We start from the raw sequence: 22,606 nt of genomic DNA, 5'->3' as shown, positions 1-22,606 counted from the left end.
TAAACATGCTTGCTTTCTTTTTGCTTATCTTGCAAAGAAAAAAAAAAAAGAGTAAGGCTCTCACTAGTGATAAATAATGCTTCTGCTTTGTAAGAAGGACAGATGTGACAATTTTTGCATGGCATATACATTCTTCACACAGAAGTATGTATGATCTCCAGTTTCTACTTCTTGCTTCTGTTACAAAGCACAAGATTAAAACTGATTTGGAGTTTTCCTTTCTCATCCTGTCATTGTTGGGAAAAGTAAAGAAAAAAGTCTAATGAGGTCACTACCAATTGAGAGACCCAAGATATAGGACATGGCAAAACAAAGGAGAAATATTGTTAGTCTAATTACCTCCCCTCCCCCAAGCAATACATCATCAGGGACCTAGCTGATTAAGAATGGCAACCCTCATTCTCAACCACTTTTAAACCAGTTCCCAATCTTTTCTATTCAACCAATGTTATAGGTTCCTATATTATAGTAATTGAATATATTGTGTTAGAGCTAAATAAAAAGGAAGGCATCTGGTTGATAGAGTGGATAGAGCATAGGGCTTGGAGTCAGGAAGACCTGAATTCAAATTTGACCTCAAACACTTACTAGCTGTGTGATACTAGACAAATCACTCAGTCTCTGTTTGCCTCAATTGTCCCTTCTGTAAAATAGGGATAATAATACTGCTTCATCCCAGGGTTGCTGTGAGGATAAAATTAGATAATATTTGTAAAATGCTTTGCAAACTTTTTAAAGCACTATACAAATGCCAACAATAATTAAAGTCAAAAGGACAGTACTTGGTGAACATGTGGTTTTGTAGACATTTTGCAATCATTTATTTCCACTTCCCCTTCCCCCCCTCACACCACCACTCCCACCAAGAGTACTGGGAACCATTGGTTGGGAACCACTACTCTCAATGGTCTTTTCGGCTTTTTCTATTCCTGTCCACTTCACTGGACCCACAATTTGCTTTTGTGTGGATTAGACGTCCAGTTATTGAGTTGTGTCTGGCAACTCTTGGGTTTAATTGTTTTCTGTTGTTACACTGAGCCCATTTGTACTTGTCTAGGTTAGACCTCTCCAAGGAGGTCATTTCCTCAAAAGGAGAATACAAGCAGGTCCTCTAGTTAAAACTACAGTTATTCATCTAAATCTTCATAAGCCAAACTGGTTAATGAGCGTTCTATAAACCCATACGACCGACGTAAGCAACGAGATTTCAGATTCTGGAACTGCAGACATTATCTCTCACACTGTCTCCTTCCTCTGCACTTTCACAGTCACCTGTATAACCTGCAGATGGAACATCCTACCTGTTCTAGGACAATTTGATGTCATCTAGCCCAACTTCCTGGTTAATAATCCTAGCAAACAGGCAAAGAACAGAATTCACCTGTCACCTCCAAAGGATAATGTCACAGAGAAAGGTCAAGACATTGAAGGGGAAGAGTAAGGATGCAGGTGGAATACCATAAGCAAGAAGAATGATGTGGACAGAGACTGCACTTTCTACAAATACTACCGTGCTTTTCTACTGGCTGCTTACATAAAAGTTCTAGCTGGTGGCACAGGGTTAGACTTGGAGACAGGAAGATCTGAGTTCAAATCCCATTTCAGACACTTATTAGCTATTTGACCTTGGTCAAGTTATGTAAACTTTTTCAGCCTCAGTCTTCCCCCCATAAATGAGGATTTTAATAAAATCATCTTTATGGGGTTGCAAAGGTCAAATAAGATCATCTATGTCAAGCACTTTGAAATACTTAAGGTGTTATAAAAATACCAGCTATCATTATTATTATTATTAGGATAAAAGGAACTCAGAGGTTATCTAACACCATCCTTACCTGAAACGTCAATGCCCTCTACAATGTCCCAAAATGTAGTCAACTTGGCTTTGCTTGAATTTTCTCAGGGATGATGACCTCCCTACCTCCTAAGGCAGCCCATTTAATTTCATTTGCTGGGAAGTTGTTTCTTATATTGAACTGAAAGCAAATGCCCCAATATCCAGGGTTTTCCATTCCGTGCTTTCTTTAAAGCTTGATTCAGCTTTTAAAAATAATTCAATATACTTGAAACTCATGTGAGTTGCATAATAAAACACAGATATAATTCATCACATAAAAGATAAATATCATAAAAATAAAAGTTGACACTTACATAACACTTCATAGTGTATAAAACATTTTGCTCACAAAAAAACCTGTGAGTGTAAGCACACTTTATATGATTTGCTTGTGGCCATATGCTTAGTAAAGGACAAAGACCAGCCTCAAACCCAAGCTGTCTAACCCCAGTAATTTTGACTAAGCAGACTTATTGGGCTACCTTAGTAGGTAGTGAGTTCATCATTCCAGAAAAGTTTCAAGCAGAGGGAAAGGAAGGTAAGGCAATAAAAACTTATTAGGTACCTACTACACTCCAGGCCCTGTGCTTTATAAATATTATTGAATTTGGTCCTTACAATAACCTTGTGAGGAAAGTGCTATTAACGACCCCCTTTTTACAGCTGAGAAAATGGAGGCAGGCAGACGTTGAGTGACTTGCTAGCTGCCCTCACTTCTTCTCAACTCCAGGCCCGGCACTCTATCCACTGTTTCACCTAGCTATCTCAGAGGCACTTAGACTACATTTTAAGGATGTTGTAGAGGGTTTTCATGCTTCAGGTCAGAAGAGGGGTCTTAGAGATGACCTCTGACATCCTTTCCAACTCTAATATTCTAGGATCTTATAGACCAGTCATGGAGAAAGCATTGTAGTGTCTGAGAAAATGGAAGAATCCAATCCCTGTCATGGATAGCTAGAACTAAAAGCCACAAGAGACATAGGAAAGATTATACCACTCAGGCCTACTTCTCATTCTGGTGGATTCGGAAAGTGGGGATGCAAGACTCACATGACCCTACTTAATCCACTTTAGCAGCCAGGTGGCACAATGGATAGAGTGTTAGACTTGGAGGCTGGAAGATTTGACTTCAAATCCTGCCTCAGACACTGTGTGACTCTAGGCAAGTCACTGAATCGCTCTGAGACCCAGTTTCTTCATCTATAAAATGGGAACAATAATAGCACCTAGCTTACAGAGTTATTCTGAGGGTTGAATGAGGATCACATAACGATCGTTAGCAATTTTGATCAAATATGTACAGCTTTGCAAACCTTAACGTACTAGGTAAATGCTAGTTATTTATTTAGAGGCAGCATTTTAACTAACAGAAAGGAGTTCATTTCTTCTTTGAAAAAAGAATAATGCAGGTGTCTTTAGGGCGTGGAATGAGAACACAGGGAAAAAGGAAAAGTCTGGGTGCCCTCATCTCCCTTAATGACACTTCATTTAGCATGCATGTCCTTGGCAATGTCTCTGCACTAACTAGTCCATATCAGAATTCTAAGAAAAGTATAGGCCAACTCCCAAACCATAAGTGAATCCAGCATGCCACTCAGGAACAGTGTGCCAGATGTTAAATATTCATCAGAACCCATAGAGTGAAGTCACCACCACTGGACTGCAACAGACTGGAAAAAAAGATCTAATTCGAAATAGACACCAGAGGAGAAAAGCAATACCCCCCACTGCTGGTGGGAGTTTATGATGTCAAGCATTGAGCTCAGACCCTGGATAGCTTGCTAAGCTGGTCTAGCAGAATCAGAGAAGCATGTACTGGTAGAGCTAAAAGGGACCTTTGAGATCCCTCCACCCATCTTATAGAAGAGGACAACTGAGGCTCAGAGCAAAGAAATGCCCTATCCAAGGTTACACAACTAATTTGTACCAGAGCCAAGGCTAGAACTCTAGTCATCTGGCTTTGGTAGACTCTCCCTGGAAAGAGAATATATTCCAGGGATAGAAGCCTCTTTGGGGTACAATTCAAGAAGAGAAAGTGACATATATAGCCTTGATCTTCCTAACTCTGCGCCCAGAACAAAGCCTCTAGAGCATATTTATTAATCTGAGAATGAGATAAATGTGTCGCCCAAATGGTAGAGCTTAGAAAAAACGAGTAGGAGTTGTAGAAAGATTTAGCTATGAAGTCAAGAAAAACTTCCCAACAATTTGACCCATCCACAGATAGAGTGGGCTGCTTTAGGAAAGAGTGAGTTCCCTGTGTCCGTAGGTAGTCAAGCAGAAGCTGATTGATGCCTTGATGGGAATATTGTAGAAAATGGTTTTTGTCTGCATCCAGGTTGGATCAGATGGCCTCTGACATCTCCTTTCTTCACAGAATCTCACAGTTGGAAGGAATCCCTTAGGCCATCTGTGAGTCCCATCCCCTACCCACATAGCATCTGTAGCTGTGGCATTGTGGGGAGAGAGCATTTTAACCTCTATGGAAAATGCCCTTCTCCTCTGACACAGCAAGTGATATCACACAGCCTGTGATAACTATTTGGTGTAATTTATGCTGAAGTTTGTTATGTATTCATTATTGGAGCTAAATCTTTAGCATTAGTTGGTAATGGTAACTGGCAAAAAGTACAACTCCTAATTCTGCTCTGATCCCTGACCTCCTCTGCCCTCTCCCACAACACATCCAAGGAGAGAGGCACTGGCTTTGGGAACAAGAGACAAAAGCAGAATTCAAGGTTTAAGTGGGAGGCCAAGGATAGTCAGTGAAAGAGAAAATATTATTAAGTAAAGTGGAAGGTTGAAATTAGCTTCCTCAGTGACAGCTGACGAATCAGTAAGTAGACAATAATAACAGCAACAACAATAATAGTTAACATGTATACAGCACTTTCTATGCGCCAGGCATTGTGCTAAATGCTTTACAATTATCATCTTATTTGATCCTCTCATCAGTCCTTAAAGGTAGGTGCTATTATCATCCCAATTTTACAGATGAGGAAATGCAGTAGATAGAGTGCCAGGCCTGGCGTCAGGTCAGGAGGACTCATCTTCTTGAGTTCAAATATTGCCTCTGACACTTACTAGCCAACTATGACCCTGTGCAAGTCACTAAATTCTGTTTTCCGCAGGTCCTCATATATAAAAGGAGCTGGAGAAGGAATTGGCAAACCACTCCAGTATCTTTGCCAAGAAAACCCCAAATGGGGTCTTGAAGAATCAGACATGACTGAAAAGACTGAACAACAAATAGGGGTTAAGTGACTTGCCCAGGGTCACATGGCTAGTTAGTATTTCAGACCAGATTTGAATTCAAGTCTTTCTGACTCCAGACCCAGTGCTCTGTTCGCTGTGCCCAGGTGCTATGATGAACAATGACAATCATCAACATGACAATTCAGCCTACATATGCCAAGGTACAGGGAAGGTAGAAGCTGGGAAAAAAAGAAGAAAATACAGGCCTCCAAGATTGAAAGGCAATTTAACCAACCCATGGTCAAAATAAGACTCTTTTTTACAGCATCCCTGACAGGTAGTTATATATCTAGCTTCTCTTTGATGCAGAATTCACTGACACTCGAGGCAGCCCATTCCACTTCCGGACAGCTCTTAATTGTTAGGAAATTTTCCCTTACATCTATCTTCCTGTAACTTCAGTCCATTCCTTTAAATTCTATTCCCTCTAGCCAAGCAGAACAAGGCTAATCCCTCTTTCACATGACATCCCTTCAAATATCTGAAGACAGCAATACAAGTGGAAATGGAGGACATGGGTTAGAACAAGTCAGATGTGGGAAAATAAGCAGAGGCAGCCAAGGCTGAAGAGTCTCTCAGTAGGAAGAAAACTCCTAACTTGGCCACATTTAGAATATGAATATACAACTTAATAATTAGAGGGATGGATGGTAGGGCAGGGTTAAGACAGTGTTCCTTGATCACTCCTCACAAATGGGCTGAGTATACTAAAAATGACTAAACAGGAATTAGGAGATAAAGGAGTTTTAAAAAAGTACGTTCCTTTAACTCCAAACTCCCAGAGAACAGAGTTTGCTAGTTTCTCCATTCCATCTGTCTTTCTTTTACCTCCTATTGTTTTTAATCCATTCTGCCCATAATCCCTTCCCTGAATCATAGAAGATCAAAGTTAGGGGGTATGAGAGGATGTATTGTACAATTCAGATTTGAGCAGGAATCCCTGCCATAAAATCCCTGGAAATTTCACATCAAGCCTTTGCCTCAATACTTGTAGTAAAGGGCCCATGATTTCCCACGGGAACTCATTGTACTCATGAGGGAGCTAGGTAGCATTATAAATAGAACGCTGAGTTTGGAGTCAGGAAAATCCAAATTCCAACCCTCAGATTCGTCCAACTGAGCAAGTCTTCCAACTTCTCTGTCTTAGTTATTTTTAACCAATCAATAAACATTTATTAAGTCCCTACTATATGCCATGGCAGCTAGGTGGCACAGCAGATAGAATGAAGCCCAGGAATCAGAAAGACTCATCTTCTAACCTCAAATCTATCCTCAGACGCTAGCTGTATGACCCTGGGCAAGTCATTTAACTCTGCCTCAGTTTCCTCATCTGTAAAATGAGCTGGAGAAAGAAATGGAAAACTTCACTAGTGCCTCTGCCAACAAAACCCCAAATGAAGTCATGAAGAGCTGGTCATGACTGAAATGATTGAGTAACAACAATAAAAACAACTATGTATTAGCACAAAAAAGGGCAAAAGACAGTCCCTGCCCTCAACAAGATTACAGTCTAATGGGGAAAACATATGCAAACAAAAATATAAAAACAAAGCTATATGTAGGATAAGTAGGAAATAATTAAAGAGAGGGAAGACAATAAGGAGGTTAGACTCAATGTTTTCTAAAGCCCCTTCTGGCTCTAAACATATGATCCTATGAGCTCCATTTTTTCAGAAGTCTTATTATATCAAACCAAATCTGCAACTTCTACTTTTCTCTCCAGTTCTTCTTTCCTGGGCGGAGTAGAACTAGTATAATCCTTTCCCATGTGACAAACCTTTTAAATACTCAGCTATCATGCTCACACCCTTGTCTTGTCTTCTTCAGACTAAACACCCCTCATTTTTTCAGATGAATAGCTGGTCACCTTCCTCTGGACAGATGCCAAATTGTCACTTAATTTCTCGATACGTGACCCCCATAGTTAAATGTGGTCTGATCATGATAGAAACCAATGGGACTATCATTCTGGACACTAATCCTCTCTTAATGAAACCTAAGATTAAATAATGATTTTTGGCTGGCACCATTGATTGCACTAACTAGTGGACTGCATTTCATAACACAATTGGGTTTTTTCCCCCATACAAGCTATTGTTTAGTAAGCCCTCCCCCATCCTACACTTAGGAAGCTGATTCCTTGAACCCAAATGCAGTACTTTGTATTTATCCTTATAAATTTCATCTTACCAGATTCATCACATCATTCTGCCAAGTGCCCACCTTCCTACATCCAAGAGAGAAGAATGATTAAGGTGGAAACTTACACGGCATGTGGTTCCTTAAATCGTCCAACTTGCTGGATCTGGTACATGAGATCTCCACCATTCACATATTCCATCACAAAATATAGGCGATCCTGGCAAAATAATGGAAGAAACCGAAAAAATGAGTGCTCTGGGGATCTTTAACTTTGAGTGAGAAAAAGTGAACCATTAAAACTTCCATTTTTATTTTTTGTTTTGCTATTGTTGTTTTGGCAAGACAATCAAGGTTAAGTGACTTGCCCAGGGTCATACATCTAGTAAGTGTCAAGTGTCTGAGGCCTGATTTGAGTTCAGGTCCTCCTGATTCCAGGCACAGTTCTCTATCCATTGTGCCACCTAGCCGCCACAAACCTTTTTTTAAATATTGCAATCAAGAAACATTGTGGTTCTGGGCAGCTAGGTGGTACAATGGATAGAACACTGCACCTAGAATCAGGAAGACTCATCTTTCTGAGTTCAAATCCAGTCTCAGACACTTACTAGTTGCATAACCATGGGTATGTCACTTAACCTCAGTTCCTCATCTACAGAAATGAGATGGAGAAGGAAGTGGCCAACCATTCCAGTATCTTTGCCAAAAATCCCTCAAAATGGAGTTATGGAGAGTCAGTCACAATTGTAACAACTCAACAACAACAACAACATTGTGGCTTCTCTAATGGCCTAGCATATTAAATATAAATAACAGGAAAGATGTCCTGTCAAAGGTAGAACCTGGGATGAGTCTTTAAAATATTTAAAGATTTCAAGAAGCAAAGTAAGCAAGGAGTGCATTCTATACTTGGTAGCCAGCCTGTACAAAGGCAGGGAGGTCGGAGATGTTGTATTGAATTTGGACAACAGCTAGTGGTTTAGTATGGATAGAACATGGCACATGAAAAGAAGATCAATGGAAAATACTGCTGGAAAGGTAGAGTAGACTGACTCCATATTCTTCAGGATTGTAAGTAACCAAGACAGTGGTAGCTACTGAAACTTCTTGAACAGACACATGTTCTCTTCACAAAGATTATTTTAAGAGGAGTGTGGAAGATGGGTTAGAGAGAAGAGAAACTGTCTATAGAGAAGCTAATTAGATTATTACAATAGTTCATGTGAGAAGCAAGGAGCATCATCACTAGGCCAGATGCCATGAAAGGGGAGGGAAGGAGATGTATGCAAAGCATTTCTTATCAGATGCCCTTAATTCACCTATAGTTCCTTAACTATGCCTTCTAAATTTTCAGCACCTCCCAGAACCTACTTCTTGTTCCTGATTCTAGGATTTTGTCTGGTTGTGTTTCTCAAATGGGAAATGCTATAAGGAAAGTACACTTTTGTGTTTTCTAGGTCCCAAAAAGCCTATTTGGGAAATATCCAAGACATGGCAAAAAGAAGCTTGTCCAGAAAAAAGAAAAAAAAAACATTGGACAGTTTAGTGTCATTTTTGGCAACGCAATTTTCAAAAAGCAGGAAGAAGTATAATTGAGGAAATTAATGATCCTAATCTAAAGGGCCAATGATAATAATAACCTACATTCAGGAAAGGTTTTGAATTTCTAGAGAGCTTTCCACATAGCCAATATAAGAGCAAGTATTACAATGACCATGTTATAGATGAAAAAATGGAGACTCCTAAGAGAAACAACTTGGCTACGGTATTGCATCATGGTTACTAAGTTTTGGAGTCAAGACTTGGACCTAGGACTTCTGTTTCCCCATCTAATATTCCTTCCATATTATGCTATCTCTCAGGCCTGATGAACCAAGGTAAGCTTAAGGCAGTCAAGGAGACCCCTTGTCACCAGGGAACACAGGCTGGATTTGGGTATTAGAGTCTGAGTTTCCAGCTCCAAAGAAGGGACATTTAAAGAAAAACGAACTGAAACCACCTAAATAGAATTAGCATCTGTCCAGCCTCAAAACCTTGGATGAATTCCAAAGTCTTCCACTCCAAAACTTGGGTTTCCTTAATGAATTTCTCTCAGGTCATTAGCCATGATAATATAGTACTCATTAGAGGCTCTTACTAATGCATACCCACTCCTTTGTGCCTCCTTTAATGGATGACTCATGCTGTCTGGGTCAGTTAATGCATGGCCATCTCAGGCCTGTAGAAGGTCCCATGCGAATGTGTGTTCAGATTTATCTGGGGGTTGGGAAGATTTGCAGAGGCCTGTGAATTTGAATTCTATTCTATAATAGAATCAGTTCACACCCCTATTACTATTCAGAGCACCATCAGTCCCCTAGGCTCAGAAACTTGGATTCATCCTTGACTGTTTGCATTTCCCTTGCCCAGCTATAAGTCACCAAGTGCTGTTGATTTTACCTATGCAGTATCTCATATAATGATCCTTCCTTTCTACTCCACTATCACCACCTTCATTCAGGCCTTCATTGACTCTTACTTGGGCTGGTTCAATAATCTCCTTGCTTTTACTCTTCTCTGTTTCCTGCACAGATTAATTTTCCAAAAGTATAACTGTGATTATTCCATTCCCTTGCTAAAAGACTCCTGTCACCTACTGCCATAGTTATACCTCTTTTGTCTGGCATTTAAAGCTCTCCATAATTTTTCCCCAAATTCTATTTCTGATCTTACCTTTTACTGTTCCCCTTCCCCAGATTCCAGTGAAAACAGACTTGCATACTGTTCTCGAAACATAACCTCATACTTTCCCCAATTTATGTTCTGTTACCCCTGTCTGGATTGCCTATAGCCCCATCTACCCTTTTCTTCATCAGTGATGCATGATTTCAGCTGAGTCTGGATAATTCCATAGATAGCAAGCCTCTCTTTGGTTTAGTATATAATCTTAAAAAGTTTCTGTGACTGAAAAAGTCAATATTCTGCAGCTAGTATGATTATGAAGCTCTCTGAACTTGGCATGGCTTGTCCTCTGACTAGATATGCCATCCATTACCTCTAAATATTGTGCTTTGGACATTGCAAATGTATTCCATCCACCCATTCATTTTAAATGTCACTTCTTCTAGGAATCTTTCCCTTATTTCTATCCTCATCCACAGTAAATAATATTTCAATCAATTCAACTCATATTTGTTACCAACAATATGCAAAGAGTTCTGCTAAATGGAAGAGATACAATTTTTAAGCCCTTTCCCTCAAGAAGCTTACATTCTATGGAGGAAATGATAACAACATAATATATACATGCACAAAGAATCTTTGATTCTATTATTCTTGGGAGCTCCTGGTATAGATCTCCTTCCATCAAAGTAATAAATCACTATCAGTCTATGATTTAATAGAGAAATCATAGAGAGAGGCCTGAGGTACAGAGGGACCAAGTGACTTGTCCAGGGTGAACAAACTAATCAGATATCTGGACCCAGGCCTTCCTGACTCCAAGGCCAGCACTATTCACCATGGCATACTGCCTCTATAATAATAATGACAGCAATTAAGAACCACATTTATAAAACACTTTGAAGTTTGCAAAGTAATTTCAGACACTGTAATTTAGGAAGAATAAGTATTACTATCTCTCTTTTGTAGATAAGGAAACTAAGGCCCTGAGAGGATAAGTGACTTGTTCATCACAGGCAAGTATACTGTGAGGTAATTTGAGGGGAGGGATGGGGAGAGAGACAGAAAGACAAAAAGAGAGAGGAGGGGGAAGGAGAGAGAGATAGAGATAGAGACAGAGAGACACAGAAAGAGAGACTGAAGATGGGGAAAGACAGAGGGAAAGAAAAAGGGGAGAGAGACAGGGAAAGAGGGAGGAAGAGAGGGAGGGGAAAGGGGGAAGAGAGGGAAGAAGGAAGGGGGAGAGGGGAAAAGGCAGAGGGGGAGGGAGGGAAGGAAAGAGGGAAGAGGGAAATAGGGAGGAGGGAAAGAGGGGGGAGGGAGAGGGAAGGAGGGGGAGAGAGAGAGGAAGAGAGGAAAGGAGTAAAGGGAGGAAGAGAGGGAGGGACACAGGGAGGGAGAGAAGGAGGAGGGAAGGGAAAGGGAGGAGGAAAGGGGGGAGGGGGAGAGAGGGAGATGGAGAGGGAGATGGAGGGAGGGAGAGAGGGAGGAGTAAAGGGAGTAGGAGAGGGAGGGAAGAGGGAAGGGAGGGAGAGGGAGGGAGGGAAAGAGAGAAAGAGAAAAAGAGAGAGGGAGGGAGGGAGGAAGGGAGAGAGGGAGGGAGAGGAGAGAACACTCAGAGAAAGTTTCATGAAGGAGATGGAATCTGAGCTGAGTATTAAAGGAAAATAAATATTGTGAAAAGCAGAGATGAGGAGAGATATACGTTATGGGGATGAATCATAAGAACATGGATCTATAGTTGGAGGGGCCCTTGGAGGAAATCTATTCCAATCCCTTCATTTTATCTATGAGGAAACTGAGGTTGAGGAAAGTTAAGTGACTTCCCCAAGGTCACACAGGTAGTAAGCATCAAAGGCCAGGTTGAACCAGGTCATCTGGTTCTAGAGTTCATACTCTTTCTATCATACTGGCTCTGGCCTGGGCAAATCCAGAAGTAGAAGATGGAATGTTATTTCTTCACTTTGTTTGGAACATAGAGTAGAGAAAGGTAAATAATTGGAAGGAAGACAGGACAGTTGGGTAGGAACCAAACTGCAGATAGGCTTAAAGGCAAGGTGTTGGCTTTTATCATAGAAGCAGGAGGGAGACATGGAGAGCTTTTGAGTAAAAGAGTGACCAGGTCACAACTATGCCTTAATAAAATTATTTTGGCCTCTGTGTGGAGGATAAATTGGAGAGTGGAAAAAAACTGGAGCCAAAGAGACCAATTAGGAGGTTATTATAATACTCCAAGCAAAAAAGGAGAACTTAAATAAGAGTGATGGCTATGTGAGTGGAGAGAAAGGCACAGATGGAAGAAATATTGTGTAAATAGAATTGACAAGATTTGACAACTAATTACATTGAGGGAGGGGATAAAGTCAAGAATGACTGAAGATGGGGTGGCCAGGTACCACAGTGAGTAAGAGCACTGGCTCCAGTGTTGAGAAGACCTGGAGATTAAATCCCGGGCCCAGACACTCAGCACCACACCCAGAAACCATGTAACCTTGAGCAAGTCACTTAACTCTGATTGCTTAAAAAAAAAAAAAAAAAGAATGACTGAAGATAAGGCCCTGGGTGTCTGGAAGAATGCCTCCATATAAATAGGAAAGTTTAAAGGAAGTGGTTTTTGTTTGTTTGGTGGGCCAGGTGAAGATAACAAGTTAGGATTTGGGCATCTTTGAGTTTGAGATGTCTAGGGGCAGCCAGATAGAAAAGTTATTAAGAAACTTAGAGTTAAGGGACTGGGATGTTCAGGGGGAAAAAAAGGTAAGGTTGAATAAATATATCTTATTGTCATCTATGTAAAGATAGTATTTGAACTCAAAAGAATAATGATATTATTATAAAGAAAAGTGGGTAGAGAAAGTGAGAGATGGAGGCAGCAAGAAGCCTCAGGAGACAGCCATGATTAGGAGTTCAATGGATTGTTGCTATTCATCCTTCACTTTCAAAGAAGACCAATGACGTCACAGGGTGTGGGCAGGATTGCTTGAAATTGTCAGCGCCGCTCCTCATCCAGGGTCATCAAAGTTCTTGACGAAGGTCAAGATTGCTGGTGATGGGTACAATGGATGAGCTTGGCATCTTAGAATTCTTACCAAGCTCGGAAGGGCTTGTAATGGAAATGCAAATTTAAAGATCTTCCCTGCCCCTAGGCCCTTTGATAGGCTTAAGTGACTCAGAGAACCTTCCTTGATTTGAAAATATACTCTGCCCCCTAATAGGCTGAATGTGGCCACATGGAGCCTGTGGCAGGAGGCTTGGTTTTCAGGAATGCCCACACCTTGATGCTGTGTGATTGGACAATGGGTCAAGAGGGTGGTTACATTCTCTGACCCAGGAAAAGGCTATATAATCCCTGATCTGAGGCTTTGCTTTGGGGCTCACTTTGAAAAGTGTTCTGTGATTTGATCAGATGAGACTCTGGGAAGCCATTGTTGAGAACCCCCCAGCTTTGAAAAACCCAGATGTTGATTTGGTATGGATGTAATGGTTGGACAGTTTGGAAACCTGTCTACTTGATCTGTTTCTCTGTCTTGATAATTCTGTCTGTATACTCTGAAGTTCGGGGTGCTGACCTTTTTCCCCTGAACTAGGTAAATGATACATATTTGACTGATTAAAGTAAGCTTGTTTACCCATTTTGAATTGCTTTCCTTTAACAAAGCAGATCTAAGAACCTGTGTTGGCAGCCACCCTGGGGACGCTGGGTGCTTGCTGCTACAGGGCTCCATAGCACCTGCTTCAGTCACCTTTTCGGCCTTTGGAACACATTGTTCTCATCTGCCCATTCCACAGGGGCAAGTCTTCACATGCTTGGGGTAGACATTCCCTAACTCACCGATGGGTTAAAGGCCCATCAGTTATCCTCCACCTTCTTTAGCCCCTGCCACTGGGATGTGGCCACTGCACCTGCTACAATTTCTTGGAGCCACAGAAGTTGGTTCAATGGAAAATGATTCAGCAAAGAAGACTGGAGAGTAACAACTTAACGGGTAGGAAAGGACACAGAAGCAGAAGTTAAGGGAGCAGAAAACATCTGAGAAGACAGTATATTTCAAAACCTGCAGAGTTCTAGGAGGGATGGGAATGGAGAGGAGGCCATTGCTGGATCTAGCTGTTAAGAGATCATTGGCAAAGGGAAGTAGTTTTTGTAGAGTGGCAGAGTGAGAAGCCAGATTGCAATGGGATGAAAACTGAGTGGGTGAAATGAGTGGGCAGTGGAGATGTAGAGGCAGAGTATTAATGTCTCCCCCCCACTTCCCCACCCCCTTCCCTGGAGCTTGGCAGTAAAAGATGGTAAAGGTATAAAATCATCTCTTAGACGTCAGGTAGCATTTTGTTTGTATATTATTTTGTATTATTTTTCTCTCTCTGTAAAATACCCCTCTACTTGAATGTAAGCTCCAAGAGGGCAGGCAAACGAGTATTTTCTAAAATCTGTATATTTCCCAGCATCTACCACAGTGCTCTACACACAGTAGCAGCTTAATAAATGTTTCTTAAATGTTAACTCATTCAAATGTCCATTCCATTCAATAAAGCAGGTATTTATTAAGTGCTTATTATGGGAAGGGTACTGTGATTTGGGCTATGAATACAAAACTAGATAGATCATGGACCAAGCTCTCAAGTAGCTTACAATCTAATAAGGGAATGACATTTCCTCAAACAACCAAGATAAGCGTGTGAGACGAGGGCAAAGTAGAAGCCCAGGCAAAGAGCCCCGAAATAATTGAAGGAAAGAAATCACTTTCACCTTTGAGTCTGCCTTGGAATTAGATTAACCTTTGTAGAAGAGGTAACACTCAAGTCAGGCCTTGAAGGAAGGGAGGGACTTTAGCAGATGGAGGTGGAGGCTGAAAGAAGTCTATTCCAAGCATAAACAAAAGCATCAAGATAGAAAAGAGTAGGAAGAGAACTGGAGGATAGAAAGTAGTCTTGTTTGGCTAGGACATAGAATATGTGAAGAGGAGTATATGAGATAAAGGAGGAAAGGTGGGCTGGAGTTCGATTTTGGAGGCCTTGAATGCCAGGCAGGAATAGGAGCAAATATTTTATTCATTAGGCAAAGAAAGTTCAGGAAAGTTTTGAGGTGAATCCAGTAATGTGGCAGACACATTCATTACTCAAAGGTTCTTAATTTGGGGTACCCATGACCCCAGAGGGTATGGAAAATATGATTTAAGAATAATGGAGAATAAGTTATTTGAATGTGTTCTGATAGACATTTAGTAAATTTATCATGCTAAAAATGCTATGTACTGAATAGTTTTCTTTATGAAAAATTCATCTTTGTTTCTTATGTACATTTGCATAGTAGAATTTATTACCTTTAATATTAGATAGGAAGTAGAGGAAGGTTTACTGAAAGCCAAGGGGTATCAGAACAGTAAAAGGGTGGAAACATCTGCTATAATCTAACAGAAACACCAAAATCAATGGCTGAAAACATGAGTATCAAACTGGTATGTGATCAAGTAGGATTTGGGATGAAGAGGGAACTCAAAATCATATGATATGAGTCAAATGAAAGAATTAGGAATACTTATTCTAAAGAAGATGCAGGGTGGGGGAACATTCTAATAATAACAAACCACGTTACCCATATTATTCATTTGAGATGATGACCCTGTTAAAGTAGGGACTAGAGACATTAATTATGCCTCTTTTGCAGGTAACTTTCACATCACAGAAGGAATATGAGACTGGCTCCTCCAAAATTGTTTGTACTATGAGTTACCTCTCATACTATTCTTTTAATGATCACAAAATTTTTGCTTAAAGTTGGAAGGTGAAGCTAACATACCAGATGATAGAAGTGGGGTTCCAAAGAGATTTCAATATGTTGTAACAATGGCTTGAAATTAATTAGCTGAATAATAATAATGTAGAAATTCTTATAGTATTTTAATATTCACAAAGTTATTTTTACATAATCTCATTTGAAACTCATGTGAAAGAGGTACCATGGTAATCATTATCCCCGTGTTACAAATGGAAAATTGAGGATAGAGAAGTTAAGTGACTTGCCCACTGTCACACAGCAAGTAAATGCTAGTGGTAGGATTTGAACCCAGGTCTCCTCTGATGCTAGGTCCAACATTCTCTTCCTTATACCATGTTGCCACGTTGTAGGTTTTGAAATTAGCATAAGAGGAAAAAAATAAATCACACATGTAAAGTGTAGAGAAAGTATACCAAGGCAATATCTCTTGTGAAAAGGACCGAGGGGTTTTGGTGAGAAGCAAGCTCAATATGAGTTCCGAGTATGATGTAGCTTGCTAAAAGACCTAATGCAATTGTATGTGGCATTAACAAGAGTATAAAACACTGCACAAACAAAACTGTAATCCTATTATAAACAGCCTTGATAAGGACACATTTGGAATTTGGTGGAGCATGCAGAAGACAGTGACCAGGATGGTGAAGTGAATAAGAATCTTGACATAAAGAAATTACTTGAAGGAATCAAAGTATTTGGCTGGGAGAAGAGTAGACTTTGGTGAGGCAAGTTATAGGAAGAACTGTTTGAACAGTTTTTATAGCAATAAAAACAGAATGGCCTGCTTTGGTAGGAAGGGAGTTCCCCATCATTGGAGATATTTATGTAACAGCTGGAAGAAAACTGGTGGGGCCATTGTACATAGGGGATTCATGGTTTGTGCTAGATGACTACTGAAGGCTTGTCCAAAGATTCTGATTAGCTGATTCTATGACATTTTTCAAACTATACTCTTTATCTTAATTATTTCATGTTTTCTAGCCCCAATGCAACCTGACATCTACCTTCTTTGATTTTTAGGTTCATGTGGAACTGTAGAAACTGTCATCATTGCCCTTACTCCTGAACTCTGGGTATCTCAGACCCCATAGGGCAACTTGGTAGTAAAAGCAACATGGCTGCTCACACCACTTGGGTGACCTGAGAATCATGAACTATAATCCTTTCAGTGAGATGGAGGACCTCTAAGCTTTACCATCTGCCCTGCCACCGTGGCTTAATGTTGTCCAGGCCTTACCATTTCCATACCCTTGGTAACTGCCATTCAATCTGATATGTCCTTAAGATTCCTGGAATCTTCCACTTGCCCAACTGAAGCATGCTTAGAATGTCAGGGCCTTTCCATTCATCCATCCAGGAGCTCAACTTTCTTATATGTGCTGTCTCCTCAAATTAGAATGGAGCTACTTGAGTGTAGTATGATGTATCACTAGGACTTAGCATGTAAGCATTTTTTTATTCATTCACTCTTTCTTTCATTCCTTCATTCACTAACACCATTCATAACACCACTTCACTGAACATGGTGATGCATGCCCCAGCTGCCAAGGAAGCTGAGGCTAGTTGATACCTTGAGCTTAGGAGTTCTGAGCTGCAGTGACCTATGCCAATTGAGAGATGCACTAAGTTCGGCATTAATATGGTAAGTATACCCAGGAATGGGGGAAAGGGTGCCTCCAGGTTGCTGAAGATGAACTCACCTGGGACAGAAACAGAGCAGGGTTAAACTTCCATGTCAATCAGTAGATGGATTGATCTGTGCATAGACTTCCAGTTTATCTTGGAATCTTGGGCAAGATTGACTCAGTCTTAAAAAAATAAATAGAGTACTGCTTTCCCCTGCCCGTTGTCCAGCAGTCCTTTCCTCAATCTTCATCCTGTTGGCTTTATAAGTTCCTCCCTCCCTCCTTCACGATTCTATCACCCTTCACTTCTATAGCAGGGCCTCCCACCAGGCTTTCTTGGGTTCTGTTGCTGTTTCCATCCCATAATTTCCTTTCTGTTTCTCCTTGTTGCCCTTTCCTTTAAGTATGAGCAATGTCCACAGCTTAATCTTTGAGCCTCTGTTCTTCCACTTCCTTCTCACTACATCACAAATTTCATGGTTTTGCCTGCCGACGTATATGGAAGACTTAAACCTGAAGTGGTAGTTTAATCCTTTCATTACCACTCCAGTCTAATGCCTCAGGTGGTCAAAAGGACATCTCCATTTGTGTGCCCCGCCTACATCTGAAACATATTGGGAAAAACTGGACATCTATTCCAAGGAATCATCATTCTGAACTCACTATCATTTTTCTCTCAATGGTACTCATTATTCTATGGAAAAGTTACCTCATTTCTCAAATTGACCATTTTGTTTCTTTTCTTCTACAATAACTCAAAACCCAAACTACAGAAATAGCCCTTTAACGGCTCCATGTGCCAATAATTTGCCCCCACCCTATGCCAATATGGGTTCTAAAGAATAGAATCACCTTCAAAAACTATTTTATTCTTGTCCCTCCTCTCATAAATCTGCTGAGGCTTCCTATCATACCCAATGTGCCTTCGTGGCCTTCAAGGCCCTCTCCATCTACCCCCATTTCCTTCTCACTTTTCCCTATGGACTTGTAAATTGATCTTACAAGTCTATTTGATGACTTCCTTATTTGACTTGTATTTCTGGATAGGCTACTCATTCTGTCTGGAATGTTGCCCTACCTCCTGACTCCACCAATTACATCGTATTCTGAATTTATTTCTTTCCCCAAACTCCACCAAATTCAAATAACTCTATTACTCAGCCCCTTTAGAGCTCACCTAGTTTACACTTTATTAAATTCGACTTACTGTAGATTTTTTAGTTATTGTTTTTATGTCTTATATTTGTAGTGTCTCCTCAATTTGATTGTAAGCTCAAGGGTAGGAATCAAAATATTGTTTCTTTTTACATCCACCTAAAACGAGTAAGACAATGTTTCACATATATTCACACTCATTCATCCATCCATTTATTCATTTAAAAAATATGTCCTGATCACCCATAACATACAAGGCAGAAACGTGAGAGATACAGAGATGAATGAGAGAGTCACCATCCTTAAGGAGCTTACATTCTAAGGGGGAGACTAAAGCATACAAAAATGACAAAATTACAAGGTGGGACAAATACCATAGAAGACATATGAACAGTAGTTTTCTATTACTTTGTTTTGAAAAACTTTCTAGTCACAGAGGTAAAAGAGCACAGGCTTGAGAGTTGAGTTCTTACTCTGACATTAACTGGTTGTGTAAACCTTGGCTAAGTCATTTCATCTTACTAAGCATCCATTTCCTCATCTGGAAAATCAGACAAGTGGATCAGATGAAGCCCTATCCAGTCCTAACATTTCAAAGTCTAATATATCCTCTTAACATACCAAAGAGACAGTGGAGGAGGCTAAATCTTTTGCCCCTATTTTCAGAATGCAGGTCACATAAGGATAAATGATTTGTCAAAAGGTCACAACGCAGCATGTTAAAGGTAGAATGAAGACTACAACCCCGATCTCCTGACTCCTGGCCCAGAATTCTTTGGGTATTTGGTAGAAAACAAGACTAAAAATACCACTTGTCTTCGCCTCACTTTGAAAAACTAAAACACTTGCTTTTAAAAATTATTTTTAAAATGAGCAGATGGCACCTGCCACAAGAAGAGAAGAAAGTAAATGAGTGCTGTTGATAGAAGAAAAGATTTCACTTGGGTATTCTGAAAACCTCAACCCAACCCATTATGCAGATACCCATGAATCAGGATGTTCCAGGGGCATTTTTCATTTCTGAATAAGAATCCAAACAAAACTCATATTCCATGCTCGAGTGGTCAGCAATCATTTATTAAGTACTCGCTAACTTTATTAAGCACTTACTTCTCTGTGTCAGTCACAAAAGTAAGGGTGAGGGATGCCAAAACAATGTATTCCTGGCCTTTGAGTGGGAAAATATGAAAATCCATGGTATCTATACAGTTCTATAACATATGGATGCATTATATTTAATCAGCAAATATTAATTAAGCACCTACTATGTGTCTGACACCATCCTAGATCCCAAAGATACAAGAACAAAAGAAAAATTCCCTTCCTTCAAAGAGTTTACATTCTAAGGAAGGGATCAACGTGTATATATACACAAGTGCATAAAAAATCCACAGGGAAGAGAGAGAAAATAGTCTGAGGACTAATAGGAGAGAGGAAGGGACAAATTATTAACGTCTAGAGGAAAGGGGAAAGTCCTCTGACAGGAGGGAGTGTTTGAGCTGAGTCATGACGGAAACTAGAGATTTCAAGGTGGTGAAAATGAGGAAGGAGAGCATTCTAAGTACAGGGGGCAGTCAGCGCAGAGGCACAAAGACAGGAGATAGGCTGTCATGAGAAACAGCGAGGAGAATTTGGCTGGACCACAGAGTGGGTGAAATTGGGTAATGTGCAAGAAGGCTGGAAAGTTTGGGTCTTGGCGAGCTTTGAATGCCAAACATAGGAGTTTCTCCTTAGAGGTAACAGGAAGCTACTGGAGCTTAGGAGTTGGGAGGGGAGGGATAGAAGAGACACAGTCAGTCCTATGTTTTGGGAAAATCACTGGCAGCTCTTTGGAGGATAGATTAAAGTACAAAGAGATATGCAGTAGGGAGACCAATTAGAAGACCATTTTAATAGTCTAGGTAAGAAATAATGAAGATCTAGGTAGGGTCAGTTAGGTGACACAGTAGATAGAGCACTGGCACTGGAGTCAGGAGGACCTGAGTTCAAATGTGACCTTAGACCCTTGACACTCACTGACTGTGTGACCCTGGGAAAGTTACTTAACCCCGAATGCCTCATCAAAAAAAAAAATCAAGGAAGAAGTAATGAGGACCTGAATTAGAATGGTGACTGTGAATAGTGAGAAGGGAATAGAAGTCAGAGAGTTTGTTGGGGTAGGGTAAGTGAGATTAAAGGGTTAAAGTAACACTAAATTTGTGGACCTGGGAGACTGGAAGTCACATCAAGTCAATAAGCATTTATTAAGAGCTTACTATGTGCTGGGCAAAAACATGGTCTCTGTTCACAAGGAACTCACATTCTTATGGAGACAACATGAAAGCCACTATGCACATACATCACACATGCATGTACACACATATTCATATAGTATAAACTGGAAGAAGTCTTAGAGGGAAGGCTCTAGAAGTGGTGGGGCAGGGGTTGAAGAAGGGGAACAAGACCAGGAAAAATGATGGTATTCTCAATAGAAACGGGGAAATCTGAAAGACAGGAGAGATTTTTAAAGAAAAATAATGAGTAACGTTTTAGTTATGTTGAGTTTGAGATGAATATGAAACATCTAGTTCAAATCTCCAATCCAAAGTTGGTGATACAGGAATGGAAGTGGAGAAAGGGATTAGAACTGGATGTATAATTCCAAGAGACTTCTGCATAGAGATGACAGTTAAATCCAGGGATGTGCTGATAAATGTTAAAAAACTGGTTCTCCAAAAATGAAAAGGTGACGTTGTTAAGTTTAATCTTCATTATTAACCTTTTTCACCAATTTATTAAGTCTAAATAGTCAACAAAATATGAATAGTTGCATATGTTGATTTCTGAGGTGTAAATGTTCACAATTGGACAACTGGCTCTCTCAGGTTGGTTCAAGCTGATTCCATCAGCACCCTGGTTAAACCTGTGGGAATTGATAAGGTCATCAAAAGAAAGGGTTTAGAGAAAAAAGAGAAGAGGATCCAGGGCAGAGCTGATGTGACCTGGATGATAAGACAAACAAAGAAGGAGAAGGAATGCTCCTTTTCCTCTTACTTTTGCTTGTTTGTCCTTGGTTCTGGAAGAGGACCATGACATTGGGAAGGTTATGTCATGACTTGCAAATGACTTGGATTCAAGTGAGGCAGGGCTGTGCAAAGATACCAGCCTCACTCTCTCCTCCAGAGTCATATGGATCCAGTGTCAAGATATAGATCAGGATGGCTCCAAATGCAGTGGAAGACATTGGATTTTTAAAGTTAAAGCCTTGGGAGAAAAATCAGGAGAGATAAGTGTTATGTCAGAAAGAGAGATTAGCCAACTGTGTCAAAGCCTACAGAGAGGTAAAGAAGGAAACGCCATTAGATTTGGCAATTAAGGGATCACTGGTAACCTCAGTGAGAGCAGTTTCAGTTGAGTAACTAACGAAGGTACTGTGTGATACAGGGGAAAAATGGTAACTTGTTAATAGAATCATCCACGTTCTAATGCTGGCCTCGCTACCTAGATATACAACCCTAGGCAAGTTTTAACTCCTCTGGGCCTGTGCTCATCAGCAAAAAAAAAAAAAGAGAGAGAGGTTGAAGCCAGTGAAGCTTAAGGTCCTCTCCAGTTCTAACATACTATACAGTCTTTGATTTCCAAAGTAATAAATTCCATTTCTGCTTTATGTTCAGTTTAAACATTTCAGTTTATACCTTCCTATGTAGAATTTAAATTAAATACTTTATTGAAAATTTAATACTGAATATCAATACAACTAAAACTTTTTAAATAACCATTTAAAGTCAAATTAATCAGCTTCAGTAGCCAGAATTAACTTGGATTTTTTTTCTTTTCTTCAAAAGGTATAAAACCACTGGGCATAAATTCATCAATACCATTTATTCTGACTTTTATATATAGCTCTCCTAAATGTTTTAGCTCTTGTTTTAAATTGTTAGACCTAAGTTTCTCTTTCTCAATTAAAGAAGGAATATCACATAATATCTTTTTAAAAAAGCTATAAGCTCATTGGAGCCAAGTTTGGCATTTTTTACTCTTTTTGCCCACTAGCAACTAGTATAGGGAAAGGTTGGTCAGTAGATATTTAATAAATGCTGTCAAATGACTAAAAATACTATATCACATTTATATAACGCTCTATAATTACAAAGAACTTTCTGCTCCTCACAATAAGCCAGT

At 40.1% G+C, this 22,606-nt stretch overlaps 1 protein-coding gene across 2 annotated transcripts in view; it reads right to left on the bottom strand.

Annotated features, from left to right (window-relative positions):
* Positions 1 to 22,606, bottom strand: part of PRKCB (protein kinase C beta) — a 650,680-nt gene that overhangs the window by 158,032 nt on the left and 470,042 nt on the right. For both annotated transcript variants that reach the window (XM_069106305.1, XM_069106297.1), the window contains exon 11: positions 7,360 to 7,451. In XM_069106305.1, the coding sequence (XP_068962406.1) occupies positions 7,360 to 7,451 (92 nt within the window). The remainder of the gene's footprint in view (positions 1 to 7,359; positions 7,452 to 22,606) is intronic.

The sequence above is a fragment of the Petaurus breviceps genome, unplaced genomic scaffold (genome assembly GCF_028583685.1).
Source record: "Petaurus breviceps papuanus isolate PSGF00001 unplaced genomic scaffold, PetGlider_PUasm1.0 138, whole genome shotgun sequence".
In the NCBI taxonomy this organism is placed as follows: Eukaryota; Metazoa; Chordata; class Mammalia; order Diprotodontia; family Petauridae; genus Petaurus; species Petaurus breviceps.
The sequence above is the reverse complement of the archived record's forward strand: the minus strand, read 5'-3'. Positions and strand labels throughout refer to the sequence as shown.